The following is an 18,138-nucleotide window of genomic DNA, read 5'->3' on the forward strand; positions in this document are numbered from 1 at the left end:
ATTCTATGTACATAAAGCTGGAGTTCCCTAGAGGAAACAAATACTTACAAATAAAATGAAAGATGAGAAATACAAAAAATTGAAATATAAACAATGAGGGGGCAACAATGTTGGGATGGAGAACTTGACTCTTAAAACACTGGCCATGTAGTACTTTAGAGAGCATGTTAATAATTTGTTAAGTGTCCAAAGAAAATGGGAAGACAGTTTTATACTTTATTTCTTGCTTAGCGGGAAAACAAATAAAAATGTCCTTACATAGTACAATATAGTTAATAATTTTTACTTCCATGTCATTCACAGTTTTACATTTATACATCTGAGTGGAATTCTTACAGTTGTATAAATGGCTCTTTAAACTTAAAATTCCTGATTCCCAAGAGGAAATAATTAAGCTAGGCAACACAGTAGGTATTTCATTGTATCTGAGGACATTTTGGTTATTTCTCAGAAAAATGCCTGGCAATCCTATTAGGTTATTTTGCCAATTTTGTCTCTCATTCTCTTTAAAGATTACTTCAAACCTTCCCCATTACCATTCATTCTCTATGGACTCACCTTTTTCCTCACATTCACAGGCTATATGTAAACTATTTCACAAAGGAAATAATTTTGGATATAGATACATCCTACCACTAGATTTAAATTATTTTGGTACTGTCGTTCATTATTTATGCAATCTCTTTCATAACCAGCTTCCAGCCAATGCAGAAGACATGAGACTTGGGTTCAATCCCTGGGTTGGGAAGATCTCCCAGCATGCACTCACTCATGACAGAAAAAGTGAAAGTCACTCAGTCGTGTCCAACTCTTAATGACCCCATGGACTGTCCTGCCAGGCTCCTTTGTCCACCGGATTCTCCAAGCAAGAATCCTGTAGTGGGTTGATGTTCATTCCTCCAGGGGATCTTCCTGACCCAGGGATCGAACCCAGGTCTTCTGCATTGCAAGAGGATTCTTTACCATCTGAGTATTGCCTTTAATCTCAATTTCATAGTTTATTTCTACATTTGTATTCAGTTCCTATTATCTCCTGCCTCATCATGAATTTTATGCTACTATTTACACTACTTTATTTTAAACTACTCCCTCTCTATGAAGCCCCCTCTTAGCAATATGTTTTGCCCCCTCTTTAAATATGTTACAATATCATCCAATCCAAAAGTTGAATTGAAAAGAAAGAAAAATCATCCTTGTTGCTGTTGTTCATCATTATATTCATTTTTATCTTTCTTGCTATGAATTATTTTTGTGGTTTTTCCTACACTTTGAAGAGAGACTCTCTACAAGGAAGTGTTTCCTGCTGTACCACCTGCAGGATCCTGAGCAGCATCCAGAAATATTCCAAGTCAGCCTCCAGAAGCAGAACCAGAGGTTGAGAGTATATGGGCATATATAATGAGAGAGAAGAGTGTATATTTTGCAGGCTTGTGTCTCTATTAAATTTTAGTAGATAAATTTTAAAAATTTAAAAACATCAAAAATAGAAAGAGAACCCAGCTGTACCAGTCTTTGCAGACACTGTTGTAGGAAAATCCTTACTAGTTGGCCAGTTTTGCTCTGAGCCACAAGATCATCTGAGGGCTTCCCAGATAGCTCAGTTGGTAAAGAATCCACCTGCAACTCAGGAGACATGGGTTCAATCCCTGGGTTGGGAAGATCCGCTGGAGAAGGGAAAGACTACCCACTCCAGTATTCTGGCCTGGAGAATTCCATGGGCTGTATAGACCCTGGGGTAGCAAAGAGTTGGACATGACTGAGCAACTTTCACTTTACATGAGATCATCCAGAGGTGAAAGGTTAAGGCCACTTCAGATCTTTTCAGAGTGTGCTTCTTGCCTGGACTTACACATGCTTTCTAAAACTCCCAGTATATATTGCTGCTTTTGAATGGCTTAATAACCTAAAGATTTTGAACCAGAGTTTACATAAGAATCCCTGTGATTACCAAAACCAGACAAAGATGCTACAAAAAAAGAAAACTACAGACCAATATCACTGATGAACATAGATGCAAAAATCCTTAACAAAATTCTAGCAAACGGAATCCAACAACATATTAAAATGATCATACATCATGACCAAGTGGGCTTTATCCCAGGGAGTCAAGGATTCTTTAATACCCACAAATCAATCAATGTGATACACATTAACAAGTTGAAAGATAAAAACTATATGATTATCTCAATAGATGCAGAGAAAGCCTTTGACAAAATTCAACATCCATTTATCATAAAAACCCTACAGAAAGCAGGAATAGAAGGAACATTCCTCAACATAATAAAAGCCATATATGATAAACCCACAGCAAACATTATCCTCAATGGTGAAAAATTGAAAGCATTTCCCCTATAGTCAGAAACAAGACAGGGGTGCCCACTCTCACCACTACTATTCAACATAGTTTTGGAAGTTTTAGCCACAGCAATCAGAGAAGAAAAAAAAATAAAATGAATACAGATTGGAAAAGAAGAAAGTAAAACTCTCACTGTTTGCAGATGACATCATCCTCTATATAGAAAACCCTAAAGACTCCACCAGAAAATAACTAGAGCTAATCAGTGAATATAGTAAAGTTGCAGGATATAAAATCAACACACAGAAATCCCTTGCATTCCTATACACTAACAATGAGAAAACAGAAAGTGAAATTAAGGAAACAATTCTATTCACCATTGCAACAAAAAGAATAGAATACTTAGGAATAAATCTACCTAAAGAAACAAAAGACCTATATATAGAAAACTATAAAACACTGATGAAAGAAATCAAAGATGACACAAATGGATGGAGAAATATACCATGGATATGTATGGATCAGAAGACTCAATATAGTGAAAATAAGTATACTACCAAAGCAATCTATAGATTCAATGCAATCCCTATCAAGCTATCAATGGTATTTTTCAGAGAACTAGAACAAATAATTTCATAATCTGTATGGAAATACAAAAAACCTCACATAGCCAAAGCAATCTTGAGAAAGAAGAATGGAACTGGAGGAATCAACCTGCTTGACTTCAGACTATACTACAAAGTTACAGTCTTCAAGACAGTATGGTACTGGCACAAAGACAGAAATATAGATCAATGGAACAAAATAGAAAGCCCAGAGATAAATTCATGCACATATGGACACCTTATTTTTGACAAAGGAGGCAAGAATATACAATGGAGAAAAGACAATCCCTTTAACAAGTGGTGCTGGGAAAACTGGTCAACCACTTGTAAAAGAATGAAACTAGAACACTTTCTAACACCATACACAAAAATAAACTCAAAATGGATTAAAGATCTAAATGTAAGACCAGAAACTTAAAACTCTTAGAGGAAGACATAGGCAAAACACTCTCTGACATAAATCACAGTAGGATCCTCTATGACCCACCTCCCAGAGTAATGGAAATGAAAGCAAAAATAAACAAACGTGACCTAATTAAACTTAATAGCTTTTGCACAACGAAGGAAACTATAAGCAAGGTGAAAAGACAGCCTTCAGAATGGGAGAAAATAATAGCAAATGAAGCAACTGACAAAAAATTAATATACAAGCAACTCCTGCAGCTCAATTCCAGAAAAATAAACCACCCAATCAAAAAATGGGCCAAAGAACTAAACAGACATTTCTCCAAAGAAGACCTACAGATGGCTAACAAACACATGAAAAGATGCTCAACATTACTCATTATCAGAGAAATGCAAATCAAAACCACAATGAGGTACCATCTCATGCTGGTCAGAATGGATGCAATCAAAAAGTCTACAAACAATAAATGTTGGAGAGGTTGTAGAGAAACGAGATACCTCTTACACTGTTGGTGGGAATGCAAACTAGTACAGCCACTATGGAGAACAGTGTGGAGATTCCTTAAAAAACTGAAAATAGAACTGCCATATGACCCATCAATCCCACTGCTGGGCATACAGACTGAGAAAACCAGAATTGAAAGAGACACATGTACCCCAATGTTCATCATAGCACTGTTTACAATAGCCAGGACATGGAAGCAACCTAGATGTCCATTGGCAGATGAATGGATAAGAAAGCTGTGGTACATATACACAATGGAATATTACTCAGCCATTAAAAAGAATGCATTTGAATCAGTTCTAATGATGTGGATGAAACTGGAGCCTATTATACAGAGTGGAGTAAGGCAGAAAGAAAAACACCAATACAGTATACTAATGCATATATATGGACTTTAGAAAGATGGCAATGGTGACCCTATATGAGAGACAGCAAAAGAGGCACAGATATAAAGAACAGTCTTTTGGACTCTGTGGGAGAGGGTGAGGGTGGGATGATTTGAGAGAATAGCATTGAAACATATATATTATCATATGTGAAACAGATTGCTAGTCCAGGTTAGATGCATGAGGCAGGGTGCTCAGGGCTGGTGCACTGGGATGATCCTGAGGGATGGGATGGGGCAGGAGGTGGGAGGGGAGTTCAGGATAGGGAACACATGTACACCCATGGCTGATTCATGTCAATGTATGGCAAAAACCACTACAATATTGTAAAGTAATTAGCCTCCAATTAGAATTTTTTTAAAAAAAAGAAAAGAATCCCTGTGATTGCACATGTGGAAATTGGCCTTGCATTTCTGTTGCCTCCTGGCGTTAGTAGTCCTTGCCTTCAGGGGACACTTTTCATTGTGTAACTGACACTGTGATTCCAACCATCTCCAAGAAGTCCAGGATCTGTACTTGTCATTCGCTTAAGGGAACCTGTACTCTTGTCTTCCCTCTTTGTAGTTTGAGTGCTATTGTCAGAATTATATCGTTAGTATCACTAGGATGATAATGATCACAGTTACTGTTGACATTCATGATGATTTTTATTAATGCATATGTTGCCTTTATGTATTGTGTTTCAGTTATATTCATAAAAAATGAATAGAGTCTCTTTATTCATCAAGGGTGTCTGATTTTCTGAAAATGTCTGTGAGGGGTCCCCAACACAAATACTCATACATTGCGGCTCCGAGCTCCTGATACACCTGACTGAACCCTTCGGTTGGAAGACACTCCTGAAATACACCTTGTTCCCCTTCTGGGGCAGAGGTTCTCCATGTTGGGATCTGAGGACCAAGGATGACATCATGGGCCCTTCTGAGACTGGAAAGATTCACAAGTCCCTGTGAAGCCCAGCAACTGTTTGTAGACATTTGGGATCTCCAGCTGAGGGCATCTTTATACATCTCGAGAAACCACTACATTTCTTACTTCAACTCAGGGACCCAGAAGCAGCTTTTGATGACACAGAATGTGAGGGAGTGAATGGTGGGCATAATACTCCAGAAATCTTTCTCAGATGCCCCTAACGACACAAGAACCATCTTGGAAAGGCTACCGAGAAAACTTTTCTCCCTCTTCAGAAATTTTTACTTCAGCTTAAAAGCCAGGGAACTGCCATTGGTCAAAATGGCTGCTCAGAGACAGCTACCTACCTCCTCTTAAGTAGATGAAAACTTTCTAGGTCACCTCTGGTGTTAGGAAATGTTGATACTGGCCTGGAAGTCCTGAAGAAAGTGACCAGCTCTCTCGGGCAACTGCAGAACTTTGTAAGTACTCCAGGGAATCTTGGAATTTTGTGGAATTTAGTTCATTGGGATATAGCCAATGATTTTTATTATGATCACATTGGCTTTTGTGTTTTATTGTTTGTTGGGTTTTAAAAATAATTTTTAAAATTATTTATTTTTGGCTGTGCTGGGTCTTTGTTACTATATGGACTTTTCTCTAGTTGTTGCAAGATGGAGCTACTCTCTACTTGCGGTGTGAGGGCTTCTCATTGCTGAGGCATCTCTTGTTGCCAAACACAGGCTCTACAGCAGTCAGACTTCAGCAGTTGTGGCCCATGAGCTTAGTTGCTCTGTGGCATGTAGGATCTTCCTGGACTGGGGACAGAACAAATTCTTTACCACTAAGCCACCTGGAAGCCCCTGTTTGTTGGATTTTTATTTAATTTGTTTTTTGAGGAAGATGGCAGAGGTACCATCCACCATTCTCATCATTTTATTTCAAGGCTACAAGTCTGAAACGACTTAATACTAGGATACTAGTGTTGTTAGTCCAGCTACTTAGATTAGGTTTCTCCAGTGTAAAGTTATGCTTATATCATGTCCAAAAATGTGTTGTTTTGGAAGAACTTCACTACGTACAGCCTTTGAGGCGTGGAGAGTTATGCTCCACCTCCTTGATTGCTGATATCCGCATGAATTATCAGGAATTCCTCTCCACGGGAGATTTGTACTGTCCTCCAATTTGTTTATATAGATAATCCTTTATACATTTATTTATTTATTTTGGCTACACCATGCAGCATGTGGGATCTTAGTTACCTGACCAGGGATCAAACTGTGTCCCCTGCCTTGAGAGAGCAGGATCTTAACCACTGGACCACCAGGGAAGTCCCATTTTTTATTTAAATCAGTATGAACTCTTGGATATTTACTTTGTATCCTAGGATATAGTGAGTACAACTTTATCCTGTTGCTCAAAATGTTCCAGTTTGGGCCCTTGGGAACTCTTTTAGTTGACTTCTGTTTTCTTGTGACATAATCCCTTCTATGCCTCTATGTGTGTGCGTGTGAGTGTGTGTGTGTGTGTGTGTATGTGTGTGTGTAGCTGTTTTGTTGAATTAACAGTTCCTCACTTTCTGGAACTACAAGAATCTACAAATCTGTATATTTCCTGCTCCAACCCTATGCTATGCTATGCTATGCTAAGTCACTTCAGTCGTGTCCGACTCTGTGTGACCCCATAGACGGCAGCCCACCAAGCTCCCCCGTCCCTGGGATTCTCCAGGCAAGAACGCTGGAATGGGTTGCCATTTCCTTCTCCAATGCATGAAAGTGAAAGGTGAAAGTGAAGTCACTCAGTCGTGTCCAACTCTTAGTGACCCCATGGACTGCAGCCCACCAGGCTCCTCCATCCATGGAATTTTCCAGGCAAGAGTACTGAAGTGGGGTGCCATTGCCTTCTCCTGCTCCAACCCTAGAATGAACTATTTATCCAAGGAATATGGTTTTGTTTTTATTAGCAAATATGATTTCAAAAACAACAGCACAGGTCTGAATGTGTTCATTGCTAGAGGGGAGTTCTTGTTTCTTGGCTTTTCAGCAGACAGTGTGAGGAAATTTTTGTTTGTCCTGACCTGTGTATTCCCACCTAAGTTGTGTCTATCAATCCACTGATCAATATATACAAATAGACAAAGACATGGCTTCCCTAGTGGCTCAGATAGTAAAGAATCTGCCTGCAATGCGGGAGGCGGGTCTCAAAAAGTCAGACACAGCTGAGTGACTAACACACACAGAGAGATGCATGTCCGTAAAGAATAACTGTCGTTTATATTAACATAGACCGAGCTTAATAATTCATCCTGATGTTCACGTCTGTCATCCACGGGCACACAGGCTCTTCTAGCCGGCCCCCGCCCCCCACGCCCCCCCGCCACGCCCCACCCGGGGCCCCCTCCCCCGCCCCCCACGCCCCACCCGGGCCACCCTCCCCCACTTCCGGGCATCCTGTACTGCGCCCGGCCGCCAGCAGAGGGCACCAGAGCGCGCCACGTGGAGAATGCGTCGCAGCGCGGGGAGCTTGACACCATCTCCTGGCGAGATGACAGGAGCTGTGAACCCTCGGGACCCACAGGGACCAGAAGGTATTTCTCTCAAATAGAGGGAATGTGCTTTTCATTTTCTGGACTTTTTCCGTGTCCTATTCACGTTCTCGTGCACTATAAATTAGACTCCTATGCACTATTAACCGGAGAAGGCAATGGCGACCCACTCCAGTACTCTTGCCTGGAAAATTCCATGGATGGAGGAGCCTGGTAGGCTGCAGTTCATGGGGTCGCTAAGAGTCGGACACGACTGAGCGACTTCACTTTCATTCTTCACTTTCATGCACTGGAGAAGGACATGGCAACCCACTCCAGTATTCTTGCCTGGAGAATCCCAGGGACGGGGGAGCCTGGTGGGCTGCCGTCTATGCGGTCGCACAGAGTCGGACACGACTGAAGCAACTTAGCAGCAATAGCAGCAGCACTATGAACAAGACTTCTTTTACAGAAGTATTCTTTCATTAAGTGGTTTGGGGTGAAAAATCACAGCCTGCTTTAGTATTTTTATAGATTCGGGATGGCTTCTGGGGAGAAATCTCTCTACAAGTTTGGAGGAAGGGAACCTTGTAGACGTGTGGATGGTGGGAGCAACCATGAGCGGCGGTTCGTTGCATGTCTCGGGGACGCGGAAGGATCTGGTCAGCAGTCACGCGGTCTCAGGGGGAAGGGAAGTGTTTGCAACACTACAAGTGTTGGTTTATTTTTAGAGAGTAATTTTTCTGTAAAGTGGAAATAGTTGGAATATTGAAAAATTGAAGAGTGGGTGTTTTAAAACTTCCAACCATATTTAAATATTGATTCCCCTCCCCCCACATCCAAATCAGAATTAAGTTCCCTTTACAGGCTTTAAAGAAAAATGTCTTCTCTCTCATACCTTTAAAGTAATGCTTCTCCACGTATCTCAGTTTCAAGTTGAATTATTGCATGATTAACTTTTTTTGTGTTGTGACCCAATAACAATTTTTTATAATTCTGAGTTAATTTCATCTTAGGACAGGTCTTCTGCAGAACCTCGGTGTGGTAGGAATTGTTGAAAGAAACCTAGGACACTTGGAAGTTTATAAAATTGTCATAAAAAGAAATGAAGGGAAAATACTGATTTTGAAACAAAAGCTTAGACTCAAAATGATAATCGGTTAACACTTTTTCAGAATTGCGTGTTCTTTCTTGAGACCGACAGCGGAGGGCAGGAGGAGGGGTCGGCAGGAATGGCGAACAGGAAAGACCTGCCAGGCCGCCATCACAGCCGGATAGCCTGAGACATCGCAGTTCCATTTTTTTTTTTTTTTTTTAAGGAAAAATATTTATTTATTTTTGGCTGCCCTGGGTCTTCATTGCTGCATAACAGCTTTCTCTAGTTGCTGTGAGCGGGGCTTATTGTCTAGTTGCGGTTTGAGGGCTTAGTTGCTCAGTGGCAAGTGGAATCTTCCTGGGTCAGGGATTGAACCCATGTCTCCTGCACTGGCAGGCAGATTCTTAACCACTGGACCACCAGGGAAGTCCCTAAGTTTTACTTTCTAAAATATTAGTTAAGACACACTTTATTTATACCAAAAACATTTGTAAGTTGTGATTCAATTATTCTGAAAGGGCATAATATTTTAAAAATTTGTAGTAGTGATTTACATAGTTAGGGTGTAGCTAAATATTCTTGCAGAAATGCATCCTGGGTTGACTCTCTTACTTTGCATTAAAATATGAACTCTTCATAATCACCAAAATGTTTGCTTCTTGGCAGTGTCCCCAGTGTGTTTTTATCTGAAAAAAAATTTTTTAACAATTTCAAATCAGGTGACAGAAAACCAGCTAAAGGCTCAGAGTTGCTGAATAAAGTTAGTCATTTTTGTTTTACTTCTTTTTTTTTTTCTGTGACTAAGAGAATCTCCACATGGCAGGAGTCAGGTTCTCTTAGGATTTGCTGCCAGTGAAAGTGAGTGAAGTGAAAGTCACTAAGTCATGTCCAACTCTTTGCGACCCCATGGACTATACAGTCCATGGAATTCTCCAGGCCAGAATACTGGAGTGGGTAGCCTTTCCCTTCTCCAGGGGATCTTCCCAACCCCAGGAATCTAACCAGGGTCTCCTGCATTGCAGGTGGATTCTTTACCAATTGAGCTATCAGAGAAGCCCTGATAGCTGCCAGGGATGGGATTAAATAATCCATCTGAATAACATGTCTAATTAAACCATAAAGCCCCATGCTTCTGCTTTGTTATCTTTTTAATGAGGATGTTAATATCTTCTTTATGACTGTCAAGAGCCAAAGACTTATTGCCGACCCTTCTAGAGGAGAGCCCCCTCCCCATTTGTCTTTGCTCCCTCTCTCTGCAGGTACCTGTGGGTTATACTGAGGTGGGGAGCATTACCATGTGAAGGTTTGCAGATTCAAGATGGTGGGCTTTTCTGGGGATGTTAGAAATGACTGGAGTCTCTCGGCTTCTTTCTCTTTCCTCAACTTTGTCTGTTTAGTCATTGAACTGTCCTTTGGTGAGAATATACACGAAGACAGGGCGACCAAGTTCCAGACAATGGAACCCCAGGTGAGTAGGACTTGCTCCTTCTTGTCAATTGATACCTATCTTTTCTTTTTTTTCCCCCCAGGGATGAGTGGGTTTTGAGTCTTGGCCTGGATTTCCTGGGGCCCCCATGAAATTAAATTACTGTCAGTCATTTTTCCTCAGGACTCTGGGAGGCTTAGGGCAGGTCGGGGGCTAATCGAGAAATAATTCCCTACCCAATATTTACACTGCTTTATTCCATTCCTCACTCCCTTAAGGATGTCCTTGAAGAAAAGGTAAAAAGTTGTTTCTTTGAATTTATCCCATGTTAGTGTCTGCTGTGGGCTTAGGCATGTGGTGAACATAGGCAGCAGAAACGAGTAAGAGCAAAAGTGTCTAGTCCTGCAGGGAGGCAGCTGTTTGTTTTTCAAGTGAGTTTAGTCCATCCAGTAATTTGGATGCTGCAGAGGAGGGCTCTGCAGCATGGAGATTGGGGTGAGAGAAGGCAAGCAAGAGAGCAATAAGGAATCATTATTTTCCCCCAATTTTAAATTTATTCAAAATTTTATAGCATATACTCGCACATTTAAATAACTTAAAAAAAGAAAAAAAAAATCTCCTTATCCCTTTTGTCCCCAACAACCCAGTTTCCATCTTTGTAATCAAAACTGCAAACAGAAAGAAATGTCTGGTACTGTTTTCTTATTTTGGGCTGTGCATTAAGAAGAAGGATTATATCAGCATAAACCTAGGGTCCTGTAGCAATGTTTGAAGGGCTGGAAAGATCAGGTTCCACTGAGAGGCCTCTATTTCCTGTTAGCATATAAACAGTTTGGTGGTACAGGAGGGACCGTGATAACCCATGCTTGAAGGTCCCAGAGAAGATGGAGATGCAAGGTCCCATCACAGGAGGGTCGGGGCAGGACACTCCTTCTGTGTGGCAGTTTTAGGGCCCCTTTGGGCTTTGCTTCTGAACTGTACGTCTTATTCTTGGCCATGAACATGTGAGTTGTGCAGAGATGGGAGAAGCCACCTAATTATCATGTTCTCCAGGAGGGTGTTCAGTTCTGCAGAATTTGGCCATTGCTTTGCCAGGTTATTTCCACTACAGTTACCTCATTCACTGTAATGACGTTTTGTTTTCAAAGAAAGTGAAAGTGACTCAGTCGTGTCCGACTCTTTGCGACCCCATGGGTTATACGGTCCCTGGAATTCTCCCAGGCAGAATACTGGAGTGGGTAGCCTTTGCTTTCTCCAGGGGATCTTCCCAACCCAGGGATTGAACCCAGGTCTCCTGTAATGCAGGAGGATTCTTTACCAGCTGAGCCATAAGCCACTTTGAAAACAAAGTGGTGCGTCTTTCTGTGAGTATGTGTGAGAGACACACGGCATGTCAGTCTAGAGAAATGTTTGACCAGAACCCCAAACAAGGTTGAGCTTTTTCTTACACAGCAATCTAAACGCAGCCCTACTGCATACAGTATCTTCCCATGGCACTTTGTGGGGAAGGCCCTGGCTGCACAAAATGTCCATGTTTTAGGAAACAGTGACCCTCAAGGATATCGCTATAGACTTCACCGAGGAAGAGTGGGCCCTGCTGGACACCTCCCAGAGAAAGCTGTTCAGAGAAGTGATGCTGGAGAGCATTAGTCATCTGGTCTCTGTGGGTGAGTCTGTCAACATTGATGCATTTTTAAAACAAGTATCCAGAACAGCTTCTACATATTCCCCTCCCTTCTCAGCCCTCAATCACATTCTTTCATGGTTCTCAAAACTCCTTGAAGTTAATTCGTTTATTTATTTATTTACTTACACCTGTTTTTTGTCAGCCCCAAAGAATATAGTTTTCCTGACCACTCTTCCCTGTCTTTCTTGCTTCTTTTTTTTATTTTTATTTTTTAACTTTACAATATTGTATTGGTTTTGCCATATATCAAAATGAATCCGCCACAGGTATACATGTGTTCCCCATCCTGAACCCTCCTCCCTCCTCCCTCCCCATACCATCCCTCTGGGTCGTCCCAGTGCACCAGTCCCAAGCATCCAGTATCGTGCATTAAACCTGGACTGGCAACTCGTTTCATATATGACATTATACATGTTTCAATGCCATTCTCCCAAATCATCCCACCCTCTCCATATTTCTAAATAAATGCAAGTGTTAAATATTTACTAACTAACTCTGTTTACTTACCTGATAGTTAAAAATGCATTAATGAAAATTATACCAGCGATCTATTTCCAAAGAGAAATTAGATTGTTCCTGTGGAGCTTCTGTGTTTTAGATTCTTTTTTAAAAGTAAAGTTTATCTTACTGTTGTTGTTCAGTCGCTTAGTCGTGTTCGACTCTGCGACCCCATGGACCTATCCTACTGTGGGAAGATTTAATTTCTCCATTGAAAACACTGAGGCTTCTTCACTCTAGCTTTGACCTCATGCCCACACATCAGCAAGAAGAGCCACCTGTGTTGGCCCAGTGCCAGGATGTTGTTCCTGCTCAGAAGGAACAGCTTCCTGAAAGAACCTTTAGTGTTGTCAGGGGTGCTCTTCCTGGGCTGTTCTCCGGTATTCACCATGTCCTTCCTTGGCAGCCTGCCCTGAAATGAAAGAATGCGCATAGTTCTTTAACCCTGAATTAAATCCAAGACAAAAATACTTTTCCCCCCCTCTAAACAGGGCATCAACTCTGCAAATCAGATGTGATTTCCCAGCTGAAGCAGGGAGCAGAGTTGTGGAAGGAAGAGAAAGGATTTCCCCAGTGCCCGAGTTCAGGTGAGTTCCAGGCTCCCGTGTGGTCAGTATCAGGAAGATCCTGACACTAGGGGAGCAGATGCTTGGAAATGTCAGCGGCAGAGGTTCCTGAGTGAATTCTGTTTTCAGGAAAGCGGTGGAGGCCACTGGGACCTGTACTCTCTTTCACATTTTCTTTGGGCCTCAGAAAGGAACTATTCACGTCCTCTTAAAGTTTTGTATAATGTTCTTTGTCCTGTTTTCTTACCTTTGACAAATTTCCTTCTCTTTACCTTATCAACAACCAATCTTGACTTTATTTTGTCTCTTATTTAAATCCTGAAAATACTTTTTAATTTTCAGTTTTCTAAAATGGGTTTTAACTCACTTTACCTCCTTTCCACATTCTTGCTCTGTGTCAGGGTCAGTATTTGAAACATACTCACGCAGGCCTTGCATGCTTTCAACTGTTTTCTTCCTCCAGTGCCACACTAGCATTTTTTTTTAACATTATTTTAGACAGGAAAGGTGACCCTGTGAGACAAGAAGAAATATTCCTGCAAGATACCTGCAAGGAAGACTTACTTAATTGTAAATGGTAAGTCTCAAGGGGGTGAACCCATCCCTTTTCATTAAAGGCATGGGAACTGAAAGGCTTTAGAATGTAGGACACCATGGTTATTTGAGGTGAACGTAAATGCTGCTGCAGCAGAAAGTTTTAGATAGGTTCAATTTAGGGAAAAAAATTAATTCATACTTGCAACCATAACCTGAGTACTTATAAAATAATTGCATAAACATGGCTTCGAAACTAATGAAATATTTAATAGATTTGCAGTTGAGATGTTATGAAACAGGAAATCTCTCTGTGTTGTAGAAAATAACACACAATGAGTATGTAAATAGCATTCAACAGGAGCCTATTCGTGGCATGGTCAAACTAGAAGTCGTGTAGAGAAAAATTAATGTCTGTGAGATCTCTTTAATAGCCTCTTGTCTCCTTGGAACAGGAGAGATTTCACACTAGAGAGGATATACATGGATATAATGATTTGGGGGACATTTTCACTCACAGATCTACAGTGGCAAGACATGTGCTAAATCATATGGGGGGAAAAAAACTGTAAATGTAATAAACATGGGAAAGAATTCCACCAGAGCACTCAGTTCTCTATACATGAAAGGACACACACTGGAGAAAAACCCTATAAACCTAACAAATGTGGTAAATGCTTCAGCCATCAATTCAGTTCAGTTGCTCAGTTGTCTCCGAATCTTTGCAACCCCACGGACTGCAGCGCACCAGGCTTCCCTGTCCATCACCAACTCCTGGAGCTTGCTCAAACTCATGTCCATTGAGTCGGTGATTCCATCCAGCCATCTCATCCTCTGTCGTCCCCTTCTCCTCCTGCCTTCAATCTTTCCCAGCATCAGAATCTTTTCCAATGAGTCAATTCTTTGCATCAGGGGGCCAGAGTATTGGAGTTTCAGCTTCAGCAACAGTCCTTCCAAAGAATATTCAGGACTGATTTCCTTTAGGACTGACTGGTTTGATCTCCTTGCAGTCCAAGGGACTCTCAAGTCTTCTCCAACAGCTTCAGCCATAGGGCTAATGTTTACTTGCATGAAGAATTCATGTGGGAGAGAAACCATGTAAATGTAAGGTATGTGGGAAGCAGTTCAGCCAAAGCACTTACTTATATTCACACAGAACAACTCACCCAGGAGAAAAACCCTATAAATGCAACGCATGTGGCAAAGAATTCCATCAGTGCACTCAGCTTTGTATACACCGAAGAACACACACTACAGAGAAACCCTATAAATGTCATGAATATGGGAAGTGTTTCAGTCAAAAGGCTAACTTACATTCATACAAAAGAAATCCTTTGTCTGTAATAAACATGGTAAAGCTTTCTGTCATCCTTTCCTTCATCTGTAGTCAACAAAAGAGAATCACACTGGGGAAAAACTAGGAATCCTTTGGTTAAAACTCTGGCCTTAGATAGCACGAGAGAATTCACACCAAAGAAGAATCCTACATATGAAATAAATGTGGCCAAAATTCCAGGCATATGTCCAATCCTTAAATAAAATAATCACGTTATGGAAAAGCCTTCAAATAGTTCTTTAACCTTAGTTGATGTGAAAGAACTCACACTATAAATGTAATGAAGGACTGTCTTCATCCTCAATTTTAATATTTATATACACCAGAGAACCTACACAGGGACAAATTGTGTGTCTGCAATTAATGTGGAAATGCCCTCAAAGAAGATGAGGGCAGCAGGTGAGCTAGAGCTTTCAGGGTGTCTGCTCTGCACTCTAGGTCCAAGAGAAAACAGAAATGGAGTAAACACCTGATGGAAAATATGGGAGCCAGAGAGCCTACTGGAGGAGGATGGGAGCTGGGCTGGTGGTAACAGCGACCTTCAGCAAAGGGATGAGCCAGGGTCCAGGCAGCCCGTGAGCCCTGGTTCATTCCCCTTAGGGCTGATCCCTCCACAGTTTCTCCTGATGTTGGTCTCTCACCTTCCCTTGCACTAGGAACATATGTCAATTTTCTCTCAGCACCCCAACTCTACCCTGCCCATTCTCATACCCACTGCACTCAGCTCAGTCTCAGAAGCTGTTTTAATGCCCGCCCTGTCGGATTCAGGGCTGGTAAATGCAGAGCCTGCCTTACTCCAGATGCCAGCTTGGAGTGAGTGAGATATTCAAAGGCTGATCAGTGACCTACATTTATGTGCCACAGTGGCTTCCCTAGTCTCATTTGAGAACATTTAAGTAGTAAGTGAATTGATACAAAATAGACATTTCTATCACAAAATTCATTTTGTATGGAGCATTCATGACAGTGAAAAACTAGTTGAAATGAAAACAAACAAAAAACCTCTTTGGCTTTTACTCTGAATGTGTAAACTGTATGTGATGTAACAATGAAATGGCAGTGCACGTGGGATCCACCAGGCCTGTGTGGGTGTGATGGCGGGCACGCTCACAGCACACGCTCTGGGCACTGTGGCACTCACCTGGGCCTAGTGGGCTGAATCTCCCAAAGGAAAATGGCCTCAAGTGCTTACAGTTTATCTCACCAACTATCGTACAATAATACGTTCACTCCTGCTTTCTGGGGATCAGTGGTCATTTTCTCCAACAGAAAGGTGAACTTTCTATTTCCCAAACTTCTCTAGTTTTTTAATTTGATTGAGGAGAATAACAAGGAAAGTTATGAATGATTGCTAAGTCACTTCAGTCGTGTCCAACTCTGTGTGACCCCATAGACGGCAGCCCATAAGGCTCCCCTGTTCCTGGGATTCTCCAGGCAAGAATACTGGAGTCAGTTGCCATTTCCTTCTCCAGTGCATGAAAGTGAAGAGTGAAGGTGAAGTCGCTCAGTCTTGTCCGACTCTTAGCGACCCCATGTACTGCAGCCTAACAGGCTCCTCCATCCATGGGATTTTCCAAGCAAGAGTACTGGAGTGGGGTGCCATTGCCTTCTCCGTATGAATGATTACTAAATGCTATTGTATGCTCTGTAACATAGTATAGGAATGTGTGCTGTTTTGTTATTGTCACTATTAAATCTGGATTATCGTATTTAGAATATACATTAAAAGTTTACTTTTTTGTGCCACATGGTTTGAAGGATCTTAAGTTTCCCATTTAGGGATTGAACCTAGGCCAGGGTAGTGAAAGCACCAAGTCCCTAACTACTGGACCATCAGGGAATTCCCAAAAGCTGATTTTGGAAATCTATTAGAGCTTATTTTTTAGAGAGCCAGCATAGTGGAAAAATAAATGTGTTTTGATTTATGCATAATGTACCCTGCTAATTCATGTGATAATACGTGGATTTTTATGTTCCAGGCATATAAAGAATAAAATAATGTCTATTTTTAATTCTATCTTAGGGTCTGTCATCTAGCAACATTTCATGCTAGGTTCATTCACGTACCCACATAACTGTCGATGTACAGAGGACATTCCTCCAAAAGAACTGAAATCAAAAAATTACATAAAATGAAAATTTTACATCAAAATATAATCAATTATTATGAAATTTAAAATCAATGGTATTAACAAATATTTTTTTTAGCACACATAGATTAAGTTGTAGATTAAGATAAGCTAGTTAATAGTAATAAAACATTCAGATAAAGTGTTCTTTACCAAGAAATTATATATGTAAAGTATGTCAGAGTGTGACTTGACATTTCAGATGAGAACCAATACTAGGAATTCTTCATAAATAAATGGTGGCAATAATTTTATTACATGGAAAATTAAAGCTATTAAAATATAACTTCAGATAACTCATTCTTTTGTAAATGTACACTTTTTAAAAAGTTAATCAACAAAGAGGACTTTTAGAGCAGTGAAAATACTCTGTATGACATTATAATGGTGGACACATGTCATCATACATTTGTCCAAATTCACAGAATGCACAACACCAAGAGCAAACTGTAACGCAAACTGTAGACCATGGAGGATTATGAGGCGTCAGTGCAGGTTCATCTTTATTAACAATGTACCGTCTATAGTGGTGTCCACAATGTGGGAGACTGCATGGTTTGGGGGAAGGAGCAGTCTCTGTACCTTCTCAATTTTGTTGTAAACCTAAAACTGATGTTGAGAAATATTACTTTATTTGTTGAATAAATAATATCTCACACAACTTCTATATAACTATTACTGAGAATGTTAGAAAGCATTCTATTAAAATTTTATTAACATCTTTCAAATTCTAATATACTAGTAATGTAGACTATGTTAACAGTACTTCATTATTTGATATTATCATTAATTACTGCATAATTCAGTATAAGCACATATTACATGATAATGAAATTGAAATTTATGTTTACCATTAAAATATTCCATCATTATTTAATGTTTTCATTAATTACTGTATCAATATTGTAATTACTGTCATTTAAATTCACCTTCTACTTTAATACTGGAAGTTCTAGTATAGGTTTTCCAAAATCTTATTGGTTTTTCTTTTGAATTCCAGACATGACTGTAGTCAACCTGTCATCAAATCCTGTTCTAGTCTCTGAGAGCTCTCACTGCCTGGGGGCTACAAGAAGAAGTTCACTTTGTTTTCATCTCAATCATATTTGACTTGTAACACTGTAATTAAAAGTTTTTAAAATGTGAAAATCCCTAAGAAATACTGTCTTTATTCAATGCAGTTTAACTTGAATACAACTATAGTTCTCAGTCAGTTCAGAGATGCTTTTCAGAAGGTTCCATACACATGTGATC

The 18,138-nt window shown here is 40.5% G+C and overlaps 1 protein-coding gene across 1 annotated transcript; it reads left to right on the forward strand.

Annotated features, from left to right (window-relative positions):
* The first annotated feature begins 7,574 nt into the window (after window positions 1–7,574).
* On the forward strand, window positions 7,575–18,033 carry LOC129643238 (zinc finger protein 705A-like). Its single transcript, XM_055567516.1, has 6 exons — window positions 7,575–7,675; window positions 10,106–10,176; window positions 11,675–11,801; window positions 12,811–12,906; window positions 13,384–13,462; window positions 17,885–18,033. Coding segments are annotated over exons 1-6 (459 nt in total). The 5' UTR covers window positions 7,575–7,590; the 3' UTR covers window positions 17,886–18,033.
* Window positions 18,034–18,138: the final 105 nt, after the last annotated feature.

The sequence above is a fragment of the Bubalus kerabau genome, chromosome 2, assembly GCF_029407905.1.
Source record: "Bubalus kerabau isolate K-KA32 ecotype Philippines breed swamp buffalo chromosome 2, PCC_UOA_SB_1v2, whole genome shotgun sequence".
Lineage (NCBI taxonomy): Eukaryota > Metazoa > Chordata > Mammalia > Artiodactyla > Bovidae > Bubalus > Bubalus kerabau.